General features: G+C 42.3%; 1 protein-coding gene across 2 annotated transcripts in view; it reads left to right on the top strand.

The window, feature by feature from the left end:
* Positions 1 to 1533: 1533 nt before the first annotated feature.
* The window catches only part of LOC5577010 (CCR4-NOT transcription complex subunit 6-like), a 417690-nt gene continuing 397018 nt past the window's right edge, over positions 1534 to 22205 (top strand). Inside the window, exons 1-4 of one of the 2 annotated variants that reach the window (XM_021857329.1) lie at positions 1534 to 1641; positions 2222 to 2569; positions 8284 to 8809; positions 8874 to 9049. In XM_021857329.1, the coding sequence (XP_021713021.1) occupies positions 8505 to 8809; positions 8874 to 9049 (481 nt within the window). In that variant the 5' untranslated portion in view covers positions 1534 to 1641; positions 2222 to 2569; positions 8284 to 8504. Of the gene's footprint in view, positions 1710 to 2221; positions 2570 to 8283; positions 8810 to 8873; positions 9050 to 22205 lie in introns of both variants that reach the window. The other variant, XM_021857328.1, reaches the window with a different exon arrangement.

Raw genomic sequence — 22205 nt, 5'->3', positions numbered from 1 at the left:
AGGAACAACCGAGGTGGGGGATTACATTGCGGTTGTTGGGAGCTGTCATCGTTGGCGCAATGAACCAAATATCGAAAGCAGCTCTAGTGGTAGCAGCTTCAGTGCTGCAATATTTTATGATTATTTCACTATTTTATAACATAATATTTAGATACATTTTGGTGTTCATTTCTAATTTCAGTCTCTCTCCGTGTTGCCAGTTTCACATATAATTCCACCACAACAGCGGTGTTTCATCAAACGCAGTTGTTTCTTTCCTGGACCACGTGGAATTTTGGGCAAATGGGTGTTTTTGAAAATTTTACAACAACCGCACGGTGTATCATATCCAGCGGACCACCCGGATAAAAAATACAATACAAAAACAATATAACGTATTGAAACAGTACCATTCAATATATTGGAAATACAATACAGTGTTTTGTGAAATGACAATACAATTACAGTACAATATATTGTTTTCAACAGTTCACTGTATGGTATATGAGATTTTTTGCAATATAATGTATGGGTGGTTAAGTATCGTAACAATACAAATATAGATATTTTCTCATACAAATATTTTGAAAACACAATATGATATATTGTTCATGTATTGTCTTGATAAGCAATTCGTGTATTGTTGTACAATACAAAAACAATTCAACAAACTGTATCATGGTTGCATGTCAGCTAATGTCAAGTGACTTCTAAAAAACTACTTATTTTGACTTTTTGAATATTTTCCACCCAACATTTCTTGCTTTTTGAACTTGTTTTGTTTATTTCTTTCAGCAAAGCTACATAGAAAAAAGCAACAGTTGTTTTACGCGAAAATAGGAATTTGACCAAAATTGTAAGGTATAAAACCAATTAAAAACAATACAATGTTCTGTTACAACATATTATATTGTTTTTGAATTGTATATCCAAACATGAATAATATTGCTTCGACATTCAATTACAATACACTGTATTGTATCCAATACGTTATATTGTACATTAATGGTTTATTCCATTCACTGAATGATACGTTTTTATCCGGGCAGCCAATAAGTGTTTGTGAGACATAGCATTTTTATAGTACCCTCTAACCAAAACAGCTGTCACCTGGTATTTCAACATGGCGCATGCAACTACCTCCCGACAGATTGAACTACCTCCCTTTTTGATACCTTGCCCTAGATTCTAGCACAAATTTGACATGTGTGTCACTAAGTTTCAGCGTGTTCATATACTTCCTCTTGAAACTTGCAGGCAGGGATGCCAAGTCAATTTTTCAAAAATCTGGAAGATTTTGAAAATTTGTCTGGAAAAGTCTGGATTGCTTATCTCGTATATGGAGAACCTTACAAATTATTTACAAAACCTTACAAAGATTTTTGTAAAATGGGGCCTCAAAAATCTGGAATATTCCAGACAAATCTGGAAGGTTGGCAACGCTGCTTGCAGGGGGAGCTGAGCTCGCCAAAGTGAGCCCACGAACGCCAAAGTAGAGCTGTTCCGAATGTGACACCTTCTTCATCGATTGACCGAAAAAAAAAATCGACGAACCATCCATCATCCGCTCGGCTCGGTGTTCTTGTACGATTGTGTAGAGAGAAGGAAAAACGCAGCAAAAATTTATCGGAAGCGCTCCTATTTTCGATCAAATTTTCCTCGGTAAAATTCGTCGCAAGTTTCCGCTCCCGTATTCTTCTGGTTCTGGAACGGGGAAGAACGCCATCTCGGTAACGGAATCCGCCGGAAGTGTGCCGCGTTCGCGTTCCGCATCCAAAAGTGCTCTCGGTCTCTATATTGAAGTGTCGTCGCGCAAAGATCCGTCGGTGAAAACCTCCGCGACAAAAGAAGAGCGTTTGCTTGCTTTCGACGACGAGTCTTTTCCCGTTCTCCTTCCTGCTGCCTCCAGCTGCTGCTCTGTTTTTGCTTGCCTTGAGGGACCTGAAGAAGGTGCAAGAGTTATTGTTGTTCTCCGCATCTTGTGACAGGAACGAAGTGGCCGTCGCGCGGATTTTACACCCACCGAGTTCCCCTATAGGTTCCGACTCGGAATTCGAGGATAGTTTTTTTTTTCCTTCTGGAAAAGAATCGCGGTGTGTTTTCGTTTCGCGGTGCCCTTGTGTCTTGTTTGTGTGGCCAAGGAGCGGAAGGCAAGCTGAAGTTTAGGGAGAGGGAGAGAGGAGGCCAAGCGAAGACCAGAAGCGTTTTTGCGAATAATTCTAGAATCCGTTTATTTCGACAGAAACGCCAAGGAAGAGGGTTTTGTGTCCGCTGATTTTGTGCCAGGAATCGGTGATCGAAAATAAAAGTGTATTCAAAGTTGGAAGGAAGGGAATAATCGCCGCGAGTGTGCATCAAAATCTGTGTGTTTCCGTGATCGCGGTGAGACTTCGCGAGTGTTTTTCGGGTTTCGGTATTCTGCCCTTCCCCCCAGCTGCCAAGAGATTCCCCCACGGTTTGGGCAGGAGTTCAGAGCCGAGCTGTGCCGCCAAGATCCCTCCGTTGCTGGCTGCCGTCGTTGTTTCGCCACTGCTGCTGCTGCCGGAGAACGAGAAGCGCTTTGCTGGGGTCCATCCGGAAGTAGATGAAGGTAAGGGAGGAGGGGGGACAGATTGTTTAACAGGATTCCACAAAACTTAAGGGTCATGGCAGTGCTGAATGAAGCGAGATGTCATTTGCGATATGAGTTCCAAAACATGGTACAGGGATATTCCGTTTTTATCAACACGACTGGGAATTCCCACTTGAAAAAAATGTAATAATATTCTTAGACAAAACAGTTTACAAATCTGAACTGTAAATCGCAGTTTGGACAGGATAATACACATTTTCATCATATAAATGGACAGTATTGATGTTTAGGGGCTGTGAGAAGCATTTGGATTGTTCAATTCATATAGGTTCGTAATGGAAAATTATTGCAATCAATTTATATGATTCTGCGATAAATCATGGATAGTTTTAGTTCTTTTGGTCAAAATGCCAATATATGTAGTGTAATTTGATCATTATGGCTGACGAATTATAACTTTTGGCAGAAACCAATATTTTGGGACCAGTACAAGTAGGAAAACAGTAAATCCTCCAGATTTTTTTTCAATAATTTCTTTAGAAACAACTCCAGAGGCTCTTCCAGCGATTTCTCCAGAAATTCTCTTAAAGATTGCTCTAGAAATTCCTCCAAGATAATCTCAACCGTAATCCCTACAGCGATTTCTCCAGGGATTCCACTAGGACTTTTGTCAGATATGCCTGTGTTGACAACTCGTTGTTGAGACGAACAGATGTTTTTGCAACACGTGGGATTGTTTACATCCAAATAACAATAGTTTTTACGTTTTATCGAGCTTTTCATTATCGCGGCCTATTTTGGAGCCAATTTCACGACCATCCGGATATCGAACTAAAAAGTATTTCCCCAGAGTCAGCTGATCGCGTCTTTCCCGGAAGGGAAAGATGGCATAACCTACGCTTGGAAAATTCTCAGTAAAACTCAGATCTCAAAGCTCCTGAGACTGACTTCACTATCTGGCACATCAGCGTAGCCAACGCTCACGTCCAACTTGTGGAACATTCTCTAAGGACCACGTCATCGATAGAGAAACCCGCTGAAGCTTTTGCAAACGTTGTGACATACACAGCCACTCTTTGTCAAGCCGTAAATGCCCGGTATACTGCAAAGAAAATGATATCCAAAGGATCCGAGTTGATCTTGGTATATTATACCCGCAAGCAAGGAGACGATACGAACAAGCACACGGGCAGAGCTGTTTCTCAAATGTAACTACAGCCGGAAAGGATCAGCAAATCGCTGAGTTATCCTTAAAGGTGGACCAACTCCAGCAGGAGATGGAAAAGAAGGATAGAAGAATCGTGACTCTCGAATCTAGCCTAAGCACCGACAACAGTAGTATGATTGCGGATCTGTTGCAAAAGGTAGACTTGCTGACCAGTGAAATGAAGAAAAAAGATGATCGCATCCAGGCGCTTGAATCGGACCTGCAGAACAATTCGCGCATGGAATTGGTTCGAGAACACGGCACCATCGAGGAACTAGTTTCTAAGGTTACCCATTTGGAAGAGCAGCTCAGCCACAAAGAGCGAGAAGTTTTTCAATCGAAAAAAAAAAAACAACTGGCTGATTCTCGTTTATCTAGCGAAATACCGTCAAGTCAAGATCGAATGCAGACTGCAAAAAAAAAAACAAAGCAACAGTTTCTCAAAAAAAAGCAGAAGAAAAAAGAATGGCAGCCGATCCTGATGTATAAAAGCTACACCAGCCCAATACCTGGGAGGGAGGCACCGATATAACACACGAAATATGACACAAAGTTATTTAGAATTGCAAGAAAACTCCAGCTTGCCAACGACACTCAAGGCAGACTTGATGAAAATCGCTAGTTTTCTTTTGTTGTGTTCCTTCGATCGTTCTGGACAAACATGGAAAAAGGGCCAAAGTTTTCTGTGCATTTAATTTTTGTTTTGATTTGAAAAAGTAAAATAATGCGAATTTGAACACTTTATATTCAATCAGGATAAAAGGTGCTATTGTGACATTACTTTTGAATAAGCATGAATAGCTTTTCAATCGATTTTTTGTCACCTTTGATAAAATGCAAAATTTTGTTTTAATCAATTACGTGCTTTTATCATGTTTGTCCATTGTTTTAAATCTGGGCTCACAGTGACAGTTCGTGACAGCAGAATCTCGGCTCACCTTGACGTACATAAATTTCGTATTGGTTTCTCCCTCCCAGCCCAATACCATCTCGTCAAATGGATCATTAAAATAACCAAAACGGCCACTATGAAAAGCATAGATAGCGCCACCGTTGCCTCGTGTGTTTGACAGAACAGCAATGCTGTCACAATGTTAAATCCCATATACAGTGGCGCCTTTGTTTTGATGCGGTGAGCACTTGCAAAAACTATCTTCAATGATCCATTTCGGAGAGAACACCAAAGCGAGATCATTCTACGACTGATTCCAATGACTCCTTCGATCGGCCAAAAACAAAAATAACTACCCCTTATAGCGATTTCAATGCCAACTCTTCATTGGGTGGTGACGAGGGCATGTCAGAACGATTAAAATACGCTTCAACCAACCAGTGCTCCTCATACACCATGCAGTTTAACTGATTACAGCATGTCTCCAGGCCCAACCATCGATTGTAATTCTGTCCATAATAGCGCGCTAAACACAAGAGAGGAGCCTACTGGTACTATTTCAACGCTAAATACCACCAAACCCGAACAATGATGTATCGAAGTCACAAGGCCGGTTACCGCAAATGCAGCGACATGCCAACGTGTTCCCCAGTTATCTTTCATGACAGTCGAGGCCCCGGCGGTGCGGAAGCCACACCACCACCGGAACCGGCGGACAACCTTTGTCATCCTGGAAGTTCCGGAATAGGGACGCACAAGAGCAGAAATGCCTATCCCGCTGTGGACAACATGGGAGTCAAGATTACATCAACCTCAACATCTTTTGTCAACGGGACGCCCAAGGGTTAAAGGACATCGTTGGAGCAGCTGTAACCAAAGATAGACCTGTGACCTCCCCATCTTCCGAACCCCCATCTGCCAAAACCATAAGCTCTTCATTAACTACATCGTCACCAAGAAGGGGCAGAACGACAACTTCGACAATTAGTGGATCTCAGACCAGCATGGCCACCATCAAATCTACCAAACGGACCTCCTTCGTTTTATAATGGAATATGAACCGATTCTATAATAACATCAGCGACCTAGAATGCCTTATCCAAAGCAATCCACCAGTTATCCTGGCTATCCAAGAAGTTCACCGTACCACCGTGGATAAAATGAACCGATCGCTTGGCGGACGTTACCGTTGGGCATACAAAAGGAATTCAAATGTTTATCATTCAGTTGCCATTGGAGTGCTGGAATACGTTCAGTTCTCTACCATACATTTTAGATACAAACCTTCCCGTTGTTGCCGTTACGCGTAACGATCCGTTTCCAGTAACGGTGGTTAGTGTTTATCTGCCATTCGGCAAAATTCATTCGGCGATTTCAACGGCCATCATGCTGCATGGGGAAGCTCTGAAGGGATTTCAAGGGGATCTCTTGGAGGAATCCCTGGAGGTTTTTTTTGAGGCCCACAACGAATACCTGGAGACATTCCTGGGGAAATTTGGGAGGTTATCTGGAGAAATCCTTGGAGTATCTCAGGTAGTGATTTCCTTAGTGTTATTTCTGGGAGAGGAATTCGTGAGTTGTAGAACATCTGGAGAAATTCCTGGTAAAATCCCTGGAGTGATCCGTGGAGGAATTCCGGAAGAAATCTCCTGAATAATTCCTGTTCGAATCTTGAGAGGACTATTTGGGGATATCTTCCCTGGAGAAGCCGAAATCCATCGGATTTTGCGATCCTTGTGTCCAAGGTAAGCAGTGCCGCGAACCGTTCAGTGGGACCACGCAACGGGTAACCCGGGTGTTAGAACGAATCCATTCGGATGTCTGTGGTCCGATAGATCCGTCGGCGTGGGACGGATCCAAATATTTCGTCTCATTCATCGAACTTCGTAATCATATACTTGATGAGGAAAACGTCCCAGGTTTTCGAGAAGTTCCGTGAATTCGAAGCAATGGCCACAGCAGCGACTGGCAAGTGGAGCCGACCATCGCCTATACCCCCCAACAAAACAGAGCGGTTGAACGCTTCAACAGGACGCTAATGGAGAAGGTACGTGCAATGCTTCTGGATTCTCAGGTTCCGAAGAACATGTGGTTCGAGGCAGCCTACACCGGTGTGTACCTCCTAAATCGTAGTCTGATGAGTATTCCTTGTAACCTGACGCCAGTGGAAATTTGGTTCGGCACGATGCCGAATTTGGAGAAGGTACGTACCTTTTCGGCTGCAAGGCCTTTGCGTGAATACCAAGCCAATCAAGAAATAAGCTGAATCTGAAAAGCAAGGAAGTGATTCTGATGGGATATGCACCGAATGGTTACCGACTCTGGGACAGCAAGATTATAAAAATAATCGTAGCCCGTAATGTCAAATTTGACGAAACAAACGCCAGTGAGGCGCAGCGAACGGGAGTGCACGCTCCCCGGTAAGTTGTTTGATTATTTTGTTCATTACGGAGCAATCTCTGGTGTTCCTCTTCATTCAAACCTACCATGAGATGGCCGGACGAGATGATAGCGATCATTGGCTTCGAGTGGTGCGGAGTGAACTGGACTCCCTCGAGGCTAACAACGTGTGGCAATTGACGTCATGTCCTGACGGCGTAAATCCGCTTAAATCCAAGTGGGTGTTCAAACTGAAGGAGGACGAGAACGGCAGACCTGTTCGGCACAAGGCGCGTTTAGTGGCAAAATGATATCTTCAAAAGCAAGGACGAGACTTCGAAGAAACCTACGACCAGTGGCAAGGTTAGCCACGATTCGGGTTGTGTTGGCTGTTGGAATTCATCACAAGTTCTTCTTTCATCAAATGGATGTGCGAACTGCTTTCTTGGACGGCCGTCTGAAAGAGACTATCTACGTGGAAGTTCCGGCTGGTGTACAACCAAAACCTGGTCAGGCATGTCGTTTGATCAAGTCGCTCTATGGATTCAAACAATCTCCTCGATGCTGGAACGAGCGTTTCAATGAAAACTTTTGAAGATGGGCTTTTCCAGATCGAAGCACGATTATTGTCTCTATACGAAGCTAACTCCCGATGATGAAGTGATCCTGATACTCTATGAAGACGATCTGTTGGTTGCGGGTCGGAAGCTCCCTTCGATTCATAAGCTTAAGCGAGACCTGGCTAAGCTATTCGCGGAGTACGTTGCACTGAGCAAGGCTGCTATTGAAGCGATTTGGCTCCAAGGGATTCTGAAAGACCTGCATGTAGCGAGCAAACCGTCTACTATCTATGTAGACAATAGGGGCTGCATATGCATGGCAAAAAATTGGGAGACGAAACGCACAAAACACTTTGATATCAAATATTACTTTCTTCGTGACCATGTGGAACCTTGAAAATAGAACCAATAAATACTCAAGATCAGCTAGCCGACATATTTACTAAGCCTTTGGAATTCTCCCGTTTCAAGGGTCTGAGGACCAACCTAGGATTAACTGTTTGAGAGGGGGTGGAATCTAGTATGCATCCAGTTCATCAGCCTGTTGATTTTTCAATAAAGGTCATTCTGTCATTTGTTTCCATCAAGAACAGTCTTTCTATTCCATGACTCGATGGTGCAGCAGAATTAGCACCACTATAAATTTGTCGTAACCTTTAAAAAACATATTCTATTGTTCTTCTATACACTACAGGAACCATCAATCGCGCCAACTGAAGTACCTTTTGAATCAAGCGCCTCCTCTAACTTCGTGGCTATCGGGCGTGATTCTTCCGGCGCGCATCTCGTGCCTGCTTCACAACGCCACCACCATCTGCTACGACCGAGCGCAGCCAGCAAAGAAACGTCCCGCCGTCAGCCCGCTCCACCCGCCAAAGGTACTAGCACCATCCGGAGACAACGCCGCCGAAGAAGATGTCCCGCAATAAAGACAAGTACGACAACAACAACCCCCGGCGGCAGCAGACCTTTCTCACGGCGGAGGACATTGCGGCCGGCAAGAAGACCTGCTGGCATGGCGTCGAGATAACGGGTAGTGTGCGCAACCTCAGCCCCACGCTGTGGAAGTTCGAACATCTGACGGCGCTCTACCTGAACGACAATTGTCTGATGCGGCTGCCGCACCAGATCGGACAGTTGGCCAGTTTGCGTACGTTGGACCTGTCCAGCAACAAGCTGCGTAGCTTGCCGGCCGAACTGGGCGAGCTCATACACCTGAGGTTGGCTCCAGGATGCACGTAACGTTTTGGAAGCAGAATTCTAATAGCTTTGTTACAATTTTAGGGAACTCCTGCTGAACAACAACCTGCTGCGTGTGCTTCCGTACGAGCTGGGTAAACTGTTCCATCTGCATGTGCTCGGACTGCACGGGAACCCGCTCGGAAAGGACGTGATGTCGCTCTACAACGAGCCCAACGGAACGCAGAAGCTGCTCACGTACATGCTGGATAATCTGTCAGGTAGGTGGTTGGAATGCAATGTGATGGATTTTACTAAGGTGGCGCAGATCATTGATGCGTGCCACTAGTTCTCTCTTTCATTCTCCCGCTGTTCTTATGCAGCGCAAATAGTGACGTCACTATTATATTTACACCAATGCTTCGCCTACAGTTAAACTTTCATGAGTGGATATTGAAGAGACCACCGACTCATGGAAGTTATAGAGTTATCGAACAAAAATGATTCTGTTTATTTATACAATAGCGGAATACGCCTTTGAATACGATTGCCAAACATATCAATTATATTATCACTAAATGTGCTCCTTTTTGTAACAATTCGCCTTCAACTGCCATTAGCATCAAATAAAACAATCTTTCCTCCCCCACGGTCAATCGCAAGTAGTTCTTGAGACGGCGCAACACCGAAAACGAGCGCTCCACTGTTGCTGTGGTGCTTGGCAACGTCAATACAACTTCGCCAGCTTACACGTTTCCGAAAAAAAAACTTTCTCAAGATCTTCTTCCAACACAACATGAAGAATTTCATACACCTTTTCCCTGAAAACTCTTTTTAGTGTAGAGAAACTTGAGCTCATTTGCTAGCTTTACACTCAAAATAATCTAAACGTCATTGTTACGTGAAAACATACGTGATTTTTTTCCATCGCACTTTTCACGTAGCTCCTACGCAAATCATAAGTAGCCCAGAATGAACGCATGAACTTTGGAAGTTTGTCCATTCCACCGTCGCTGAACGTAAGAGCTACGTGGATTTTACGATAACCGTTACGAAGCGTTTCAATAGAACTTAGATGGTTTTGCATTAAATTTAACTGTAATAAAGACCAATCTTATTTCCAATAGGCTTTGGAAGAAAACTAATTCCCAATTGGAAAATGTAAACAAACTTAAAATATTGTGATATTTTCATTGTCAATCTGAGCATTTTGAATCCTGTTTCCCCAATTTTGTGAGTATGGTCTGTCTTGTTGTAGCCATCGCGTGCTATAATTGATAGAGGTTATAAATCACGTGTAAAATATGAAGTAATGCAGGGATTCTTCGGTATTCAAAGCATATTTACCTTGAAATCAATCTTACACAGTGTTTAAAGCAGCAGCAACTTCTGAAGTTCTTCAAAAATCAAGCGGGCGCCATCTTAGGATTTGAGCTCAACACCGAATGTACGTACAATATGCAGATGTCAAAATGAACTTAGGCACCACGTGAATTCCACGTAAGTGCGATAGGTAATCTCAGTGAAAATTACCGAGTCGCTATTTGGTGGTTATGAATGGTTTAGTGATCTTTATCTTAGTCAGGTGAAGTGGAGGTTAAATGAATTTGGAATGAACTACGTGATTTTTCACGTAGCAATGGCGTTTGGATTTTTTTGAGTGTATGATATCGAATTCCTCTCAAAATTCACTTTTAGCGCTTGAAACAAATCAGAAGGGAATTTTTTCTAATAAAGTTCGAATTTTGAAGCGTTCAACAAACCCACATACCGGAAAGTACCTAATGATTTGAAGCGACGGTCAAGCTTATTAAGGATGTTGTTGACAACTTTCGTATGTATCCTCACAATTTTTAGGTTTGCCCTCCCCCAGTAATCACCGTAGTTTTGTTGATAATTTCTCTTCTCTGAGTAACCGTCTTTAGTTTCGCGATGCTGTCACGGCACTGCAGGACGTATTTACTGCTGTCTATCATGTCGAGCTCTTTTTTTCTGTAGTACCCCATAAAGCACATCAGTATGCGCAAAAATTGATGCAAACAGTTGCAACAAGAAAACGAAATTAAATTCAAGCATTGCAGAATGCAAGCCACGAGCCAAAGAATACGTCTCACTATACCAATCGGAGTCTCCCAAGAAAATCTCTTCCAAGCATGTTACAATGCCATCATAATTTTCTTGCAAACCGTTGACCATTCGGGACGTATATGCCCATTTGGTTCGGCAAACGTTTGGAATTTTAACCTCCATGAATTTTTTGAGTTTTTTGTTTTTATTTTTTTATTAGTATCATTCCAAACATTACATTATTTTCTTATATCTAAGTGTTTTGTGTTATTAGACAACACTACCCAGGTAACAATTTGAAGCTGCTTAAACGCTTTTATAGCTAATTCAATTCAGCCTTTGTTTGAACAAAAGCTGTTCATAGCCTGCATTCACTGTTGTTCAGCTGTTAAACATCTAATTCTGGCGATTTTATTCAGCCTTAAGCTTAATTGAAGCTATATAGAAGGCTGAATAAAGGTCTAGCATGTGCTTATTCAGGCCTCTTTCAATAACCATAATTCTATTTTTAGAACAGATGGCAACCTTCGAAAGCTTAACAATCGCTTATTCATCCATTATTCAACAATTAACCAAAAAAATTAAAAAGTATTTACAGGTTTATAGTTTTGTGTTTTATCAACGCAACTAACAATTTCAAACACATAGTGTAGAAAAGTGCTGGAATTTAAAGATGAAGATTAGTAAATATGTGCCATTGAGATTTGAACTGGGATTCGCTGATTTATAACCACTTACCTTGACATCTGCTCCATATGAGACTGTATGAACATCATCAACAGCAAGGGTCTAACATATTGTTTTGTCTGAATAAGGGCTATTTTAAAGGCTGCATTGAGGCTGAATAAGTGATTACAGCGTTATGCAAAAACACTTGAGTTAGCTGTCAAAGTGTGTTGTGATTTTTATTTCAAAATAGAATCCTTGGTAATTTTCAATTTCTGCTATTCAATTGTTGTCAACGCAAGTTGGTAATGATTTCGATTTCGTACAGTTAATTAAACATGTTACGAAGAAATCTGCGTCATCGAGTGTAGTGTTCTATCTTGTTGTTACACAAGGTCATCGATGCCGGATTCAGGATTTTTTTTCGACAAATGATAGGCCCGTGTGCGTTTACAGCATGTCTGCTTCGGGATGTGAAAATTTTGATGTTCGATGAAACAGTTTTATAATAATTAATTTAGTGTTCGACCCAATGTAGGTATATATTTTGGTATGTATATTTTTATCAACATACAGGTGAACAATTTTTCGACAATGGATGTTGATTTGATTAAAGCTTTAAATAACCTTTAATCAATATCATTCAGGTTGGCTGAACAAAAGTTAAAACTGTAGATGAAAAATAGTTTGTTCAACTCAATATTCAGCTTTGAGTATACTGCTGAATAAGAGTGTTTAATAAGCTTTTCTTCAAATTATTGTTCAGCTGTCACGGTGTTCAGCCTTGTACACCATTGATCAGCCAATATTCAGCAAATACTCTTGCTGTTCAGCTTTCATTGTTACTTGGGTATATTCCTAATTTGGTAAATGAGACGGGGTTGGTGGTCTGATGGCTACCGCTTCTGCTTCATAAGCAGAAGGTCATGGGTTCAATCCCAGGCCCGTCCCTTTCCTCGTACTTTGTAGTTGTATAACTTTCACTTGCTTCTATCTTCCATTCTAAAATCTATCACACTCAAACTATCCGTTCATAGCAAACGCTAGAACCAGAGACGGACAAGAAACCGTTTCCCTAACGCTTCCATTCTTCCACGCGCATGCCTTTCCTTACGCCTGATACATGGGCAGTCTGCTAACCACAAAAGCAAACCTCTCTGCCATGCCTTTCCCACAATCCATACACTCCCGCATGAACTGGCGTAGATGCAGTGGTATATACGGTCTACGTGGGAGCCAGTTCAATGCATCATCAATTCCTCCCCCTTCCCCACATTGGTCTGCATTCTGACGTGGCAGGCACCATTGTCGCTAAAAATAGAAGATCACCAGCACTTATACACTGAGGATGCCTGTTAGTCCCAAGCAGTCATTCGGTTGGTTCCTTGTGTAAGTGCAGCTGATCTGGCGATACTGGAGTAGCATCCACGGGCGACCAATCAAGCTCAAGCTCAAGCTCAACACTATATTCCTAATTTGGTAAAACAAATTTAAGATTTTACTAACATTTTGTTAATAACATATTATATTTCATTTGCCGTAGCAGTTCAGATTTTACCTGAAATTATTAATTATTTTATTTGATTCTCTGAAGAGCTTTCTTCCTGGTATCACAACAGCTAGTCCATATTGGTACAGCATACAACATGGCTTGCCTGAAATTTTGTTTGAATATCAAAAGCTTGTTCTTAAGACAAAGTTTTGATTTTCTATTAATAAGGGGACAAAGACATTGTACATATTTTACATTTGGCTTGAATGCCCTCAATGTGATTTTTGAAAGTTAAACTGTTATATAGCATGAGCCCTAGATACTTAAGGCCCAAGGAAAAATGGAACAAATGTCAATAGTGAAAAGGCAGTTTCGCCGTTAAAATAAAAAGGCTGTGTGTTTTTTTTTTCGATTTGTTGATTTCTAGGGCGAAAACTGCTTTCTCATTTTTGACATTTGGTTAATTTTTAATTGCACCTTAACTTCATCTGACCAATTTATTGGAACACCTCTCATCGTAACAACATGGCTACTTGATGGTTTCAAATACAGGGTGTCCGCAAATTATCCGAACAGCAAAATATTGGAAAGATGATCTCGCATTGAATACAATGAAAAATGATTGTCCATGTATCTTTGGTAATACATCTACAGTCAGTGACATAAGTTAGTAACCAAATGCTGTTTTTCCATACAAAATGCCCAAGTTTGAGGTGCTGTATCTCAGCTTCTGATAGTCCGAATGGGCTGAAATTTAGATGACGAACTACAAATAACTTGAAGTTTTGCCTGTAAGGGAATTATTATATTGCAGTCATTTTCCATAGAGTTTCAGAGGGTTGTTCAAAGACAAAAGTAAGTAACCGAGAGACTTTTTTATTTAATTCGAAAATGGTAAGTTGTGGGTTGTTGGTCTGTTTGACAAAATTGTTCAATTTCAGAAGTCACACAAATTTGCAGAACACACCAACTTTCCATGACTTACCATTTTCGAATTAAACTAAAAAGTCTCTCGGTTACTTACTTTTGTCTTTGAACAACCCTCTGAAACTATATGGAAAATGACTGCAATGTAATAATTCCTTTACTAGCAAAACTTCAAGTTATTTGAAGTTCGTCATCCAAATTTCAGTCAATTCGGACTACCAGAAGCTGAGGTACAGCCCCCCAACCTTGAGCATTTTGTATGGGAAAACAGCATTTGATTACTAACTTATGTCACTGACTGTATATGTTAACACAAAATACAACTTTAAAAAATTTCGAAATAATTGCTTATTACTGAGATAGGCGAATTTGAAGTTTTCGGAGACGTTTTTCCTGAGGGCCGCCACTCATACTGGTGAAGTGTTATCCCTAGAATCTAAAAAAGATGAATCCAAATGCCCTATTATTATTTGAAGTAACCTACAGCATAGTGGCTTCAAGTTAGATTGGAAATAGAAAACTATACGATTCAAATCCAGTGAGTTCTATGGACATTTCTCTTCCGTCATAAAGCTCGAAAAACAGCTCCTTTTAAGACACCCCAATACATTTGGTTTGGTTTTGCAAATATTTGAAATCGGAAATGTGTCAAACTTACTTCTTAAGAATATAATAAGCCAATGTTTAAAACCATGAAAGAATATTGAATTTATTGTGCTTAATTGTATAGAGCTATGTCTCCAAAGTTTGTACGGATAATTTGCGGACACCCTGTAAAGAGCTTTTGGTTTATGTGGGACTATTATTAGTTGAGTTTTGGAAGCATTAGAAGAAATCTTCCATTTTTGCAAGTTTGAAGAAAAAATATCCAAACTTTTTTGCAATCGACTACAGATGACACGCAGATTTAATCCTTTGGCGGAGAGGCATAATATTGGTCCCAAAATGATGTGTACGATTTGACAGATAGCTGGTTTTAAAATTGGTACAACCTTAGGATTTTTCCATTTGTCAGGAAAATATGCTAATTGAAAACATTTGTTAAATATATCAACTAAGAATGATAAGCTAATTTCGGGAAGTTTCTTGATGAGCATGTAGAAAAATCCATCATCGCCAGGAGCTTTCATATTTTTGATTTTTTTATAATAGTTCTCACTTCTTCCAAATCAGTCTCCCACGAATTTTCGAAAACGTTCACGATGAAAATTTTTGTTTCTTATTTGTGAAAAATGTTTCTTGATTTCTTTCTGCAACTCCTGCCATATAATTTTCTGTTGTAGTGGAAACGGAAATGGTCAGAGTAGGCTGCTAATGTTTAATGTCAGTAATTTGATTAGGAAATATATCTCATTCATGTTTGTTCGTTCATTCTAACCAGACGTGTTTTAATCACTGCTAGTCACTCTTTACAAGAGGTTATAGGCCCAGAGTAACGGTTAGATATAGCGAATTAGAACTTCGGAATCGAGCCACTGGTCGGCAGAGAAAATTGGACAACTTGGAAATTTGCCGTCAAAACTTATCTCCAAGTGGAAGTCCTGTGGCAAGCCGTTGAACCAAATAAGAAAGGCAGCGTCCATTTATTACGTAACGCTAAAATTGGAAATTTTTGACCCTCCCCCCCCTCCGTAACGCTTTTTGTATGAAAAATTTCAAATTTTTGTATGAGCCGTAACGCTTGAGCCTACTCCCCCCCTCCCCCTAGAGCGTTACGTAATTTGTGGATGCCGCCAAAGCGGATGGAACGTTGGAAGCGGTTGACCCTGTGAAGGATCTGAAGGCAAAAGGGAAGATTGTCCTGTTCTTAAAACCGGAGAATTATTACCATGTCCGTGAAGCCAAGACAGCTCGGGAAGCTTGGACGAAGCTCAACGACGCGTTCGAGGAAACTGGCCTGACGCGAGAAGTTGCTCTGCTTTACAAGCTCATTCGGACCGATCTGGAATCTTGCGGAACTATGGAAGCCTACGCCAACAAGATGATTTCAACGTGCCATCAATTGAACGAGATTGGATTTCCGATCCCGGAACGTTTCGTAGGGGTTCTTCTGCTGGCTGACCTACCCGAGAGGTATCAACCAATGGTGATAGCTCTAAAGAACTCGGGAGCGGCTATAACTGGAGATTCCGTCAAGACGATTTTACTGCAAGAAGAATCAATGCCAAGTGAAAAAACGGCGTTCGTAGCGAAGGGAAAATTCAAGCCGAGGCCGGAAGTTTTCCATAGTAAAGTGAAAAACAAGAAAAAATCGTCGCAGTCCAAGGGTCCACAGTGTCGGAAGTGCAGCAAGTTTGGCCACATAGCGAAATTTTGTCCGGATAATCAAGCCAATAAGAAAGCAGATGCTTTCTGCACTGTTTTGTCGACGATTCAAGGTCAGGGCAAGAACCAGTGGTATTTGGACTCAGGTGCAACCAGACACATGACCCGGGACCTGGAGTTGCTGCAAGACGTGCGTCGTGAAAACGGAATCGTTGTAGCTGCGAACAAGGAAACGATGAAAATTGAAGCGTGTGGTACTGCTACCCTTCATCCAGTATGTCAGGATAGTGACTACGGATTTTCAGTTCATGACGTGCAGTACATTCCGGATCTGTCCACAAACCTTCTGTCGGTGGTTGAGATTGTCAAAAAAGGCTACAAGGTGGTGTTCCAATCGAGCGGATGTAAAATTTTCAACATAAAAGGTAAGCTAGTGGCAACCGGAATAATCGGAAATGACTTGTTCAAGCTGGCGCAGTCGGAAGCAGCTGGTAAAGTAATGTTGAGCTCCGCTTGTGCATCGCTAGAAACTTGGCATAAGCGGATGGGGCATCTCAACTACAACAGTGTGAAGAAACTGGCTGACGGTGTGGCGTGTGGAATGCGAATTTCAAATGAGAACCATGGCGATTGTACCGTGTGTCTAATGGGGAAGCATACACGAATTCCATTCAGCAAGAGCGGATCAAGAGCAGAAGAGCTACTAGAAGTGATCCATTCCGACGTAGCGGGTCCAATGGAGGTACCATCACCGTCAGGAAGCCGTTATTATGTGTCCTTTATTGATGATCGATCCCGCCGGATGTTCGTGTATTTTTTGAAGACCAAATCTGAAGAAGAGATCCTTGCTCGGTTCAAGGAATTCCATGCTCAGGCGGAGCGTCAGAGCGGTCGGAAGATCAAGATCTTGAGGACAGATAATGGTAAGGAGTATATGAATAAAGGATTTCAAAGCTTCTTGAGACAGATGGGAATACGACATCAAACCACCAACGATTATACCCCGGAACAAAATGGTCTGGCGGAGCGTGCAAATAGGACGATTGCTGAGCGGGCACGCTGTATGGTATTTGAAGCTAACCTTCCAAAATCGTTCTGGGCGGAGGCAACGGCAGCGGCGGTGTACCTCGTTAACCGCTCTCCCACTCGCGGTCATGGATTGACTTCAGAAGAGGTCTGGAGCGGAAGGAAGCCTGATATCTCCCATGTCAGGGTATTTGGAACGAAGGCTATGGTGCAAGTGCCGAAACAAAAGCGACGGAAGTGGGATCCGAAATCAAGACCGTGTGTATTGACCGGATTTGAGGAGGAGACGAAAGGCTACCGTTTATACGATCCAAATACGAAGTGCTTCCTGAAGAGTCGAGAAGTGTGTTTCATCGACGAGTGCACAAGTGTGCTCTACCAACCAGACAGCCACAAACGGTGATTCCAGTGGACTTCGAAAGCGTTCCAACCACATTTTTAAGTGGTCCTTTAGTTCCATAAGTTGAATCGCAGCACGAGGTCACTGAAGATGAAGACATCAGCAATATCTCTACAGACACCGTAGTTGACGTGAAAGAACTCTCATCGCGACATTTTTCAAATCTACCCCGGCGGAGCGAAAGAAAGCGTACAGTTCCGAAAAAGTACTTGGATTTTCATCTAGCAAGCAAGAGTCTTCCCGTAAGTATTAATTCCCAGGACAGACCAGATCAAGGGTCAGACGAATCAAGTGACTTCGAAGGCTTCAATAATGAAGGCAGCGATCTCGATCCTGACCAGTGCTCGATCCTGACTCCAATCGTGGGAAGACAGCAAATGATGGGAACAATGATCCGAAAAATTACAGGGAGGCGATGGCTTCGCCTTACGCCGAAAACTGGAGAGAAGCGATGGCTGAAGAAATGGAGTCGATTCACACCAATAAAACATGGACATTGGTTGATCTCCCTCCAGGACGGAAGGCTGTAGGATGCAAGTGGGTGTACAAAATCAAGCGACACATCAACGGTGAGATTGTACGATTCAAGGCCCGCTTAGTTGCCCAAAGATATAGTCAACAATATGGAGCAGACTACGATGAAGTATTTGCTCCAGTGGGACAGCAAACCATTTTTCGGACGCTAATGACAGTCGCTGCGAAGAAAAACATGACTGTGAAGCAATATGATATCAAGACCGTATTTCTGTATGGCGAACTTAAGGAGGAGATATATATGCGGCAGCCATGTGGATTTGAACAAAAGGGAAGCGAAAACAAGGTCGGTCGATTACGTTGGAGCTTGTATGGTCTGAAGCAAGCGGCTAGAGCGTGGAATCAGAGACTACACGAAGAACTAGAACGGCACCAATTTCAGCGATGTCTATCCGATCCGTGTTTGTACCGGAAGCAGCTCAAAGACCGATGGTGTTACGTGCTTGTATATGTTGACGACCTGGTTGTGGTGAGCGAAGATCCGAAGATGATCGAAGCGCTTGTCATAAGCCTGAAGAAATCGTTTCACATCAACGAACTGGGTGATATCCGATATTACCTTGGAATGGAAGTCATGGTGAAGGTGTTCTTGAGTCAGCGAAAGTACATTCGAGAGGTGATCGAAACAAACGGTTTGATAGATGCCAAAGTTTCGAAGACTCCCTTGGGTCCCGGATTTGTCAAGAACGTAAGCGACGGAACTCCTTTAGCAAGCAACAGCGAATATCAGAAGTCAATCGTGAAAGTTTTGTACATAGCTGTGAACACTAGGCCCGACATTTCGACAGCTGTATCCATCCTGAGCAGGAAAACAGATCGTCCAACGCAAGAGGATGGGAACGAGCTTAAACGTGTAGTACGGTATCTCAAGGGGACAATCAACTATCGACTTCGACTGAGCGAAAAAAGGGGAGACCGGGACCATCATCGGTTATTCGGATGCAGACTGGGCAGAAAAACGAGATGACCGGAAATCGCATAGTGAAACTCCTACTACAAGAGCTGAATGATGGACAGCGAGTAGTCATTAATGAAGATAACCAAAGTTGTCTGAAAATTATAGAAGGAGAGAAACTAAAGAGGAAAATGAAGCACATTGCAACAAAGTTCCACTTTACAAAAGATTTTATTCAAAAACAAGTAATGGAGTGTGTCTACTGCCCATCTGAAGACATGGTAGCGGATTTATTGACAAAACCATTGCAGCGCGATAGATTGGAGAAATTGGTCAAGATGATAGGACTGGCTATTGCCGTTTAGGAGGAGTGTTGTAGTGGAAACGGAAATGGTCAGAGTAGGCTGCTAATGTTTAATGTCAGTAATTTGATTAGGAAATATACCTCATTCATGTTTGTTCGTTCATTCTAACCAGACGTGTTTTAATCACTGCTAGTTACTCTTTACAAGATTTTCATAGCAGGATCGCGATTGCGTTGAAATTGCCTTCTCCTCACGTTTTTATGACGAATCAAGAGTTTAAGGGGCCTATTTTGTAGATCGAGCAGATTCATGAATAGAAATATTAGATTTAGAACGCTAGAGGCGCTGTTGCCTCCATACATTGACTGTGACGGAGATGAATCAACCACAGCAGCCTTGATTTTCTCCAGACACAATCCACTGGTACTCAAAGTGTCAATCTGATTGTTTCGTTTTCTCTCACGTGCTTATCATATGAGATGACCAATTCAAGTTAAACCTGATCAAATTTGCAAAATCGGTTATTCATTCGAGGCCAGAACCTACACCGAAGATCCGGCTGGAGGATTTCTTCCCGAAGCTGGCCTCTTGAAATTCATCTCCACCCTGGTGCCTGCCAAATACCAGCAGAATGGAGATCGAAGTCCGCCAAGGCGACGATGTCTCACTTCCGCCGAAGTGGTTCAGCCTAAATTCTTGACTGCCGACAGTGTCATAGAGGGAGCAAACGCCGGTTCCGTCATTGCCCAACACCGGGAGAGTTGGACAAGGTGTTCGTTAAGCCGGGGAATTCGGTAAAGGTCGGTACTCCGCTCGCCGTGCTGATTGCCATGAAGATGGAACACGTTATGCAGGCAGCCAGTGATGAAACTGTGAAAACCGTCCCCATTTCCAACGGTTCCAACTTACAGAAGGGAGCCGTTCTGATTGCATTTGAATCAAACAGTGCCTTAAATATTGGGGACTGGAAGTGCATTTGCAATCAAACAGTGACAAATCGTGAATTTATTAGAAATATGTGATTTTCCATTTATAAAATAAAAGGGACAGAGCTCAACGTGAATCGAACGCTAAGCGTTGTGAAAATTTATGATTGACAATAAAAGTTTCACCCAATTGTTGTGCGAAAATGCAACGTGCGTGCGATAGTACTGTGGCAAAGTTTGTTTGTTGATTTACAAAGTAGGTTACTATGGTTATATTGGAGAAAATTTGACACTTTGAGTACCACCTCGCATACTAGATGTTGGTCATAAGATTTGCAGCGACAATAGCGGTCTAATTTATTATATGTCTATTGATTCATGTGACTCGTCTGTATTCATGGTCGATCAAAGCAAGCATGAATATTTCAGATGTCACCCGTCGACTCCCATAGTAATCCAGTCACTTAGAGTGACAACTGTCGAAAAACTCGAGTGACAGAGCTGAGTCGAGCGAATTTTTCGGTCGACAGTGACTCCAGTCGAGTCATTTTGATCGACTCAATTTATAAAATAGACCCCTAAGATCATCGTCTATAATCACGGATTCAAATTTAACTTCACATTTTGGAATTGTAATGCTCCTGGCTTCAACAATGGAAATTGTTAAAGTTTCAAGAGCATTATCAATATCAAGTTTTGTTTGTAAAGAAATGTTAACATCCTTGTTAGAGATATTTTCTCCCAAAATTGTAAAAGATCAGTCCAAATGACCTTTTGATATTTAAAGTGATCTTCAGGTTGGCGATAGGCCTGAAATAAAAAAAAAATAAACGATTAAAATCCAATGAGTTCGAAGGACATTTCGAAAAACGAAAAACAGTGTTCGCTAAGACTGCTCAACTTCTTCTTCTTGGCATTACGTCCTCACTGGCCTGCTTCTTAGCTTAGTTTTCAATGTGTACTTTCACAGTTATTAACTAAGAGCTTCCTTTCAGTTGCTATCCATCTCCCAACCGTACATCACGCGTTCGATTCTTTTGTGCTCTTTTTTCGCTTCAATCATGCCGGTGACGAGGAAGAATTGTATTGTGCTAGACACATCTGTTCTTCCAAAGCGACCCAGTATTGCCGATCTAAAGCAGTTTCTCGATGGTGAACTAAAGTTGGACATGACGTTAGTGAAGAGCATCCAAACTCATACCGTCAAGAATGTGGTTTATTTGATTGTGCATTGTGAAGAAGTAGCTGCCAGGATTGCTACAAATCATCACATGAAGCACTACATGTCTTGCGACGGGAAGCGACAAACGATCCCATTGCCCATTTACATCGACAGTAGCGCTGTAGATGTCCGCCTTCATGATCTCCCGGAGGAGATCGACAACAACACTATCACCCGCCATATGCAGCAGTATGGTGAAGTGATTTCAATACGGAACGATGTCTGGAGAAGTTATTTTCCGGGCCTTAGCAACGGTATACGTGTGATACGAATGAAGCTGACTCAAGCCATCCCATCGTACATTACTATTTCCGAAGAAGTGACCTATGTTTCTCACTTCTCGCAATTGAAGACCTGCCGAAACTGTGGCCGTAAGGAGCATCCAAAACTAAGGTGCTCCGAAGCCGCCGCTCCTACATCATCAAACCCACAATCATTGCGTCCGATTAAACTAAACGAGCACCAAAACCAACCTGCACTGCTTGAGGAACAATGGCCATCTCTCTCCAAGCCGGAGACAATTGGTACAAACATCCCGAAAAAACAAACACACCACAAGCCGGAGCCAAAGCGTCAGCGTTCAATGGATTCGGACCAAGACACCGCAAGCAACCATATACCCAAGCGAGTAGCACCCCATGTATCTGTTTCAACTTCAAATGAAAGCGATAGCAGCGTAGTCGTTTCTGATGCCTCTCCTGTGCGGGCACGA

The sequence above is a fragment of the Aedes aegypti genome, chromosome 1, assembly GCF_002204515.2.
Source record: "Aedes aegypti strain LVP_AGWG chromosome 1, AaegL5.0 Primary Assembly, whole genome shotgun sequence".
Taxonomy (NCBI): Eukaryota; Metazoa; Arthropoda; class Insecta; order Diptera; family Culicidae; genus Aedes; species Aedes aegypti.
The sequence above is the reverse complement of the archived record's forward strand: the minus strand, read 5'-3'. Positions and strand labels throughout refer to the sequence as shown.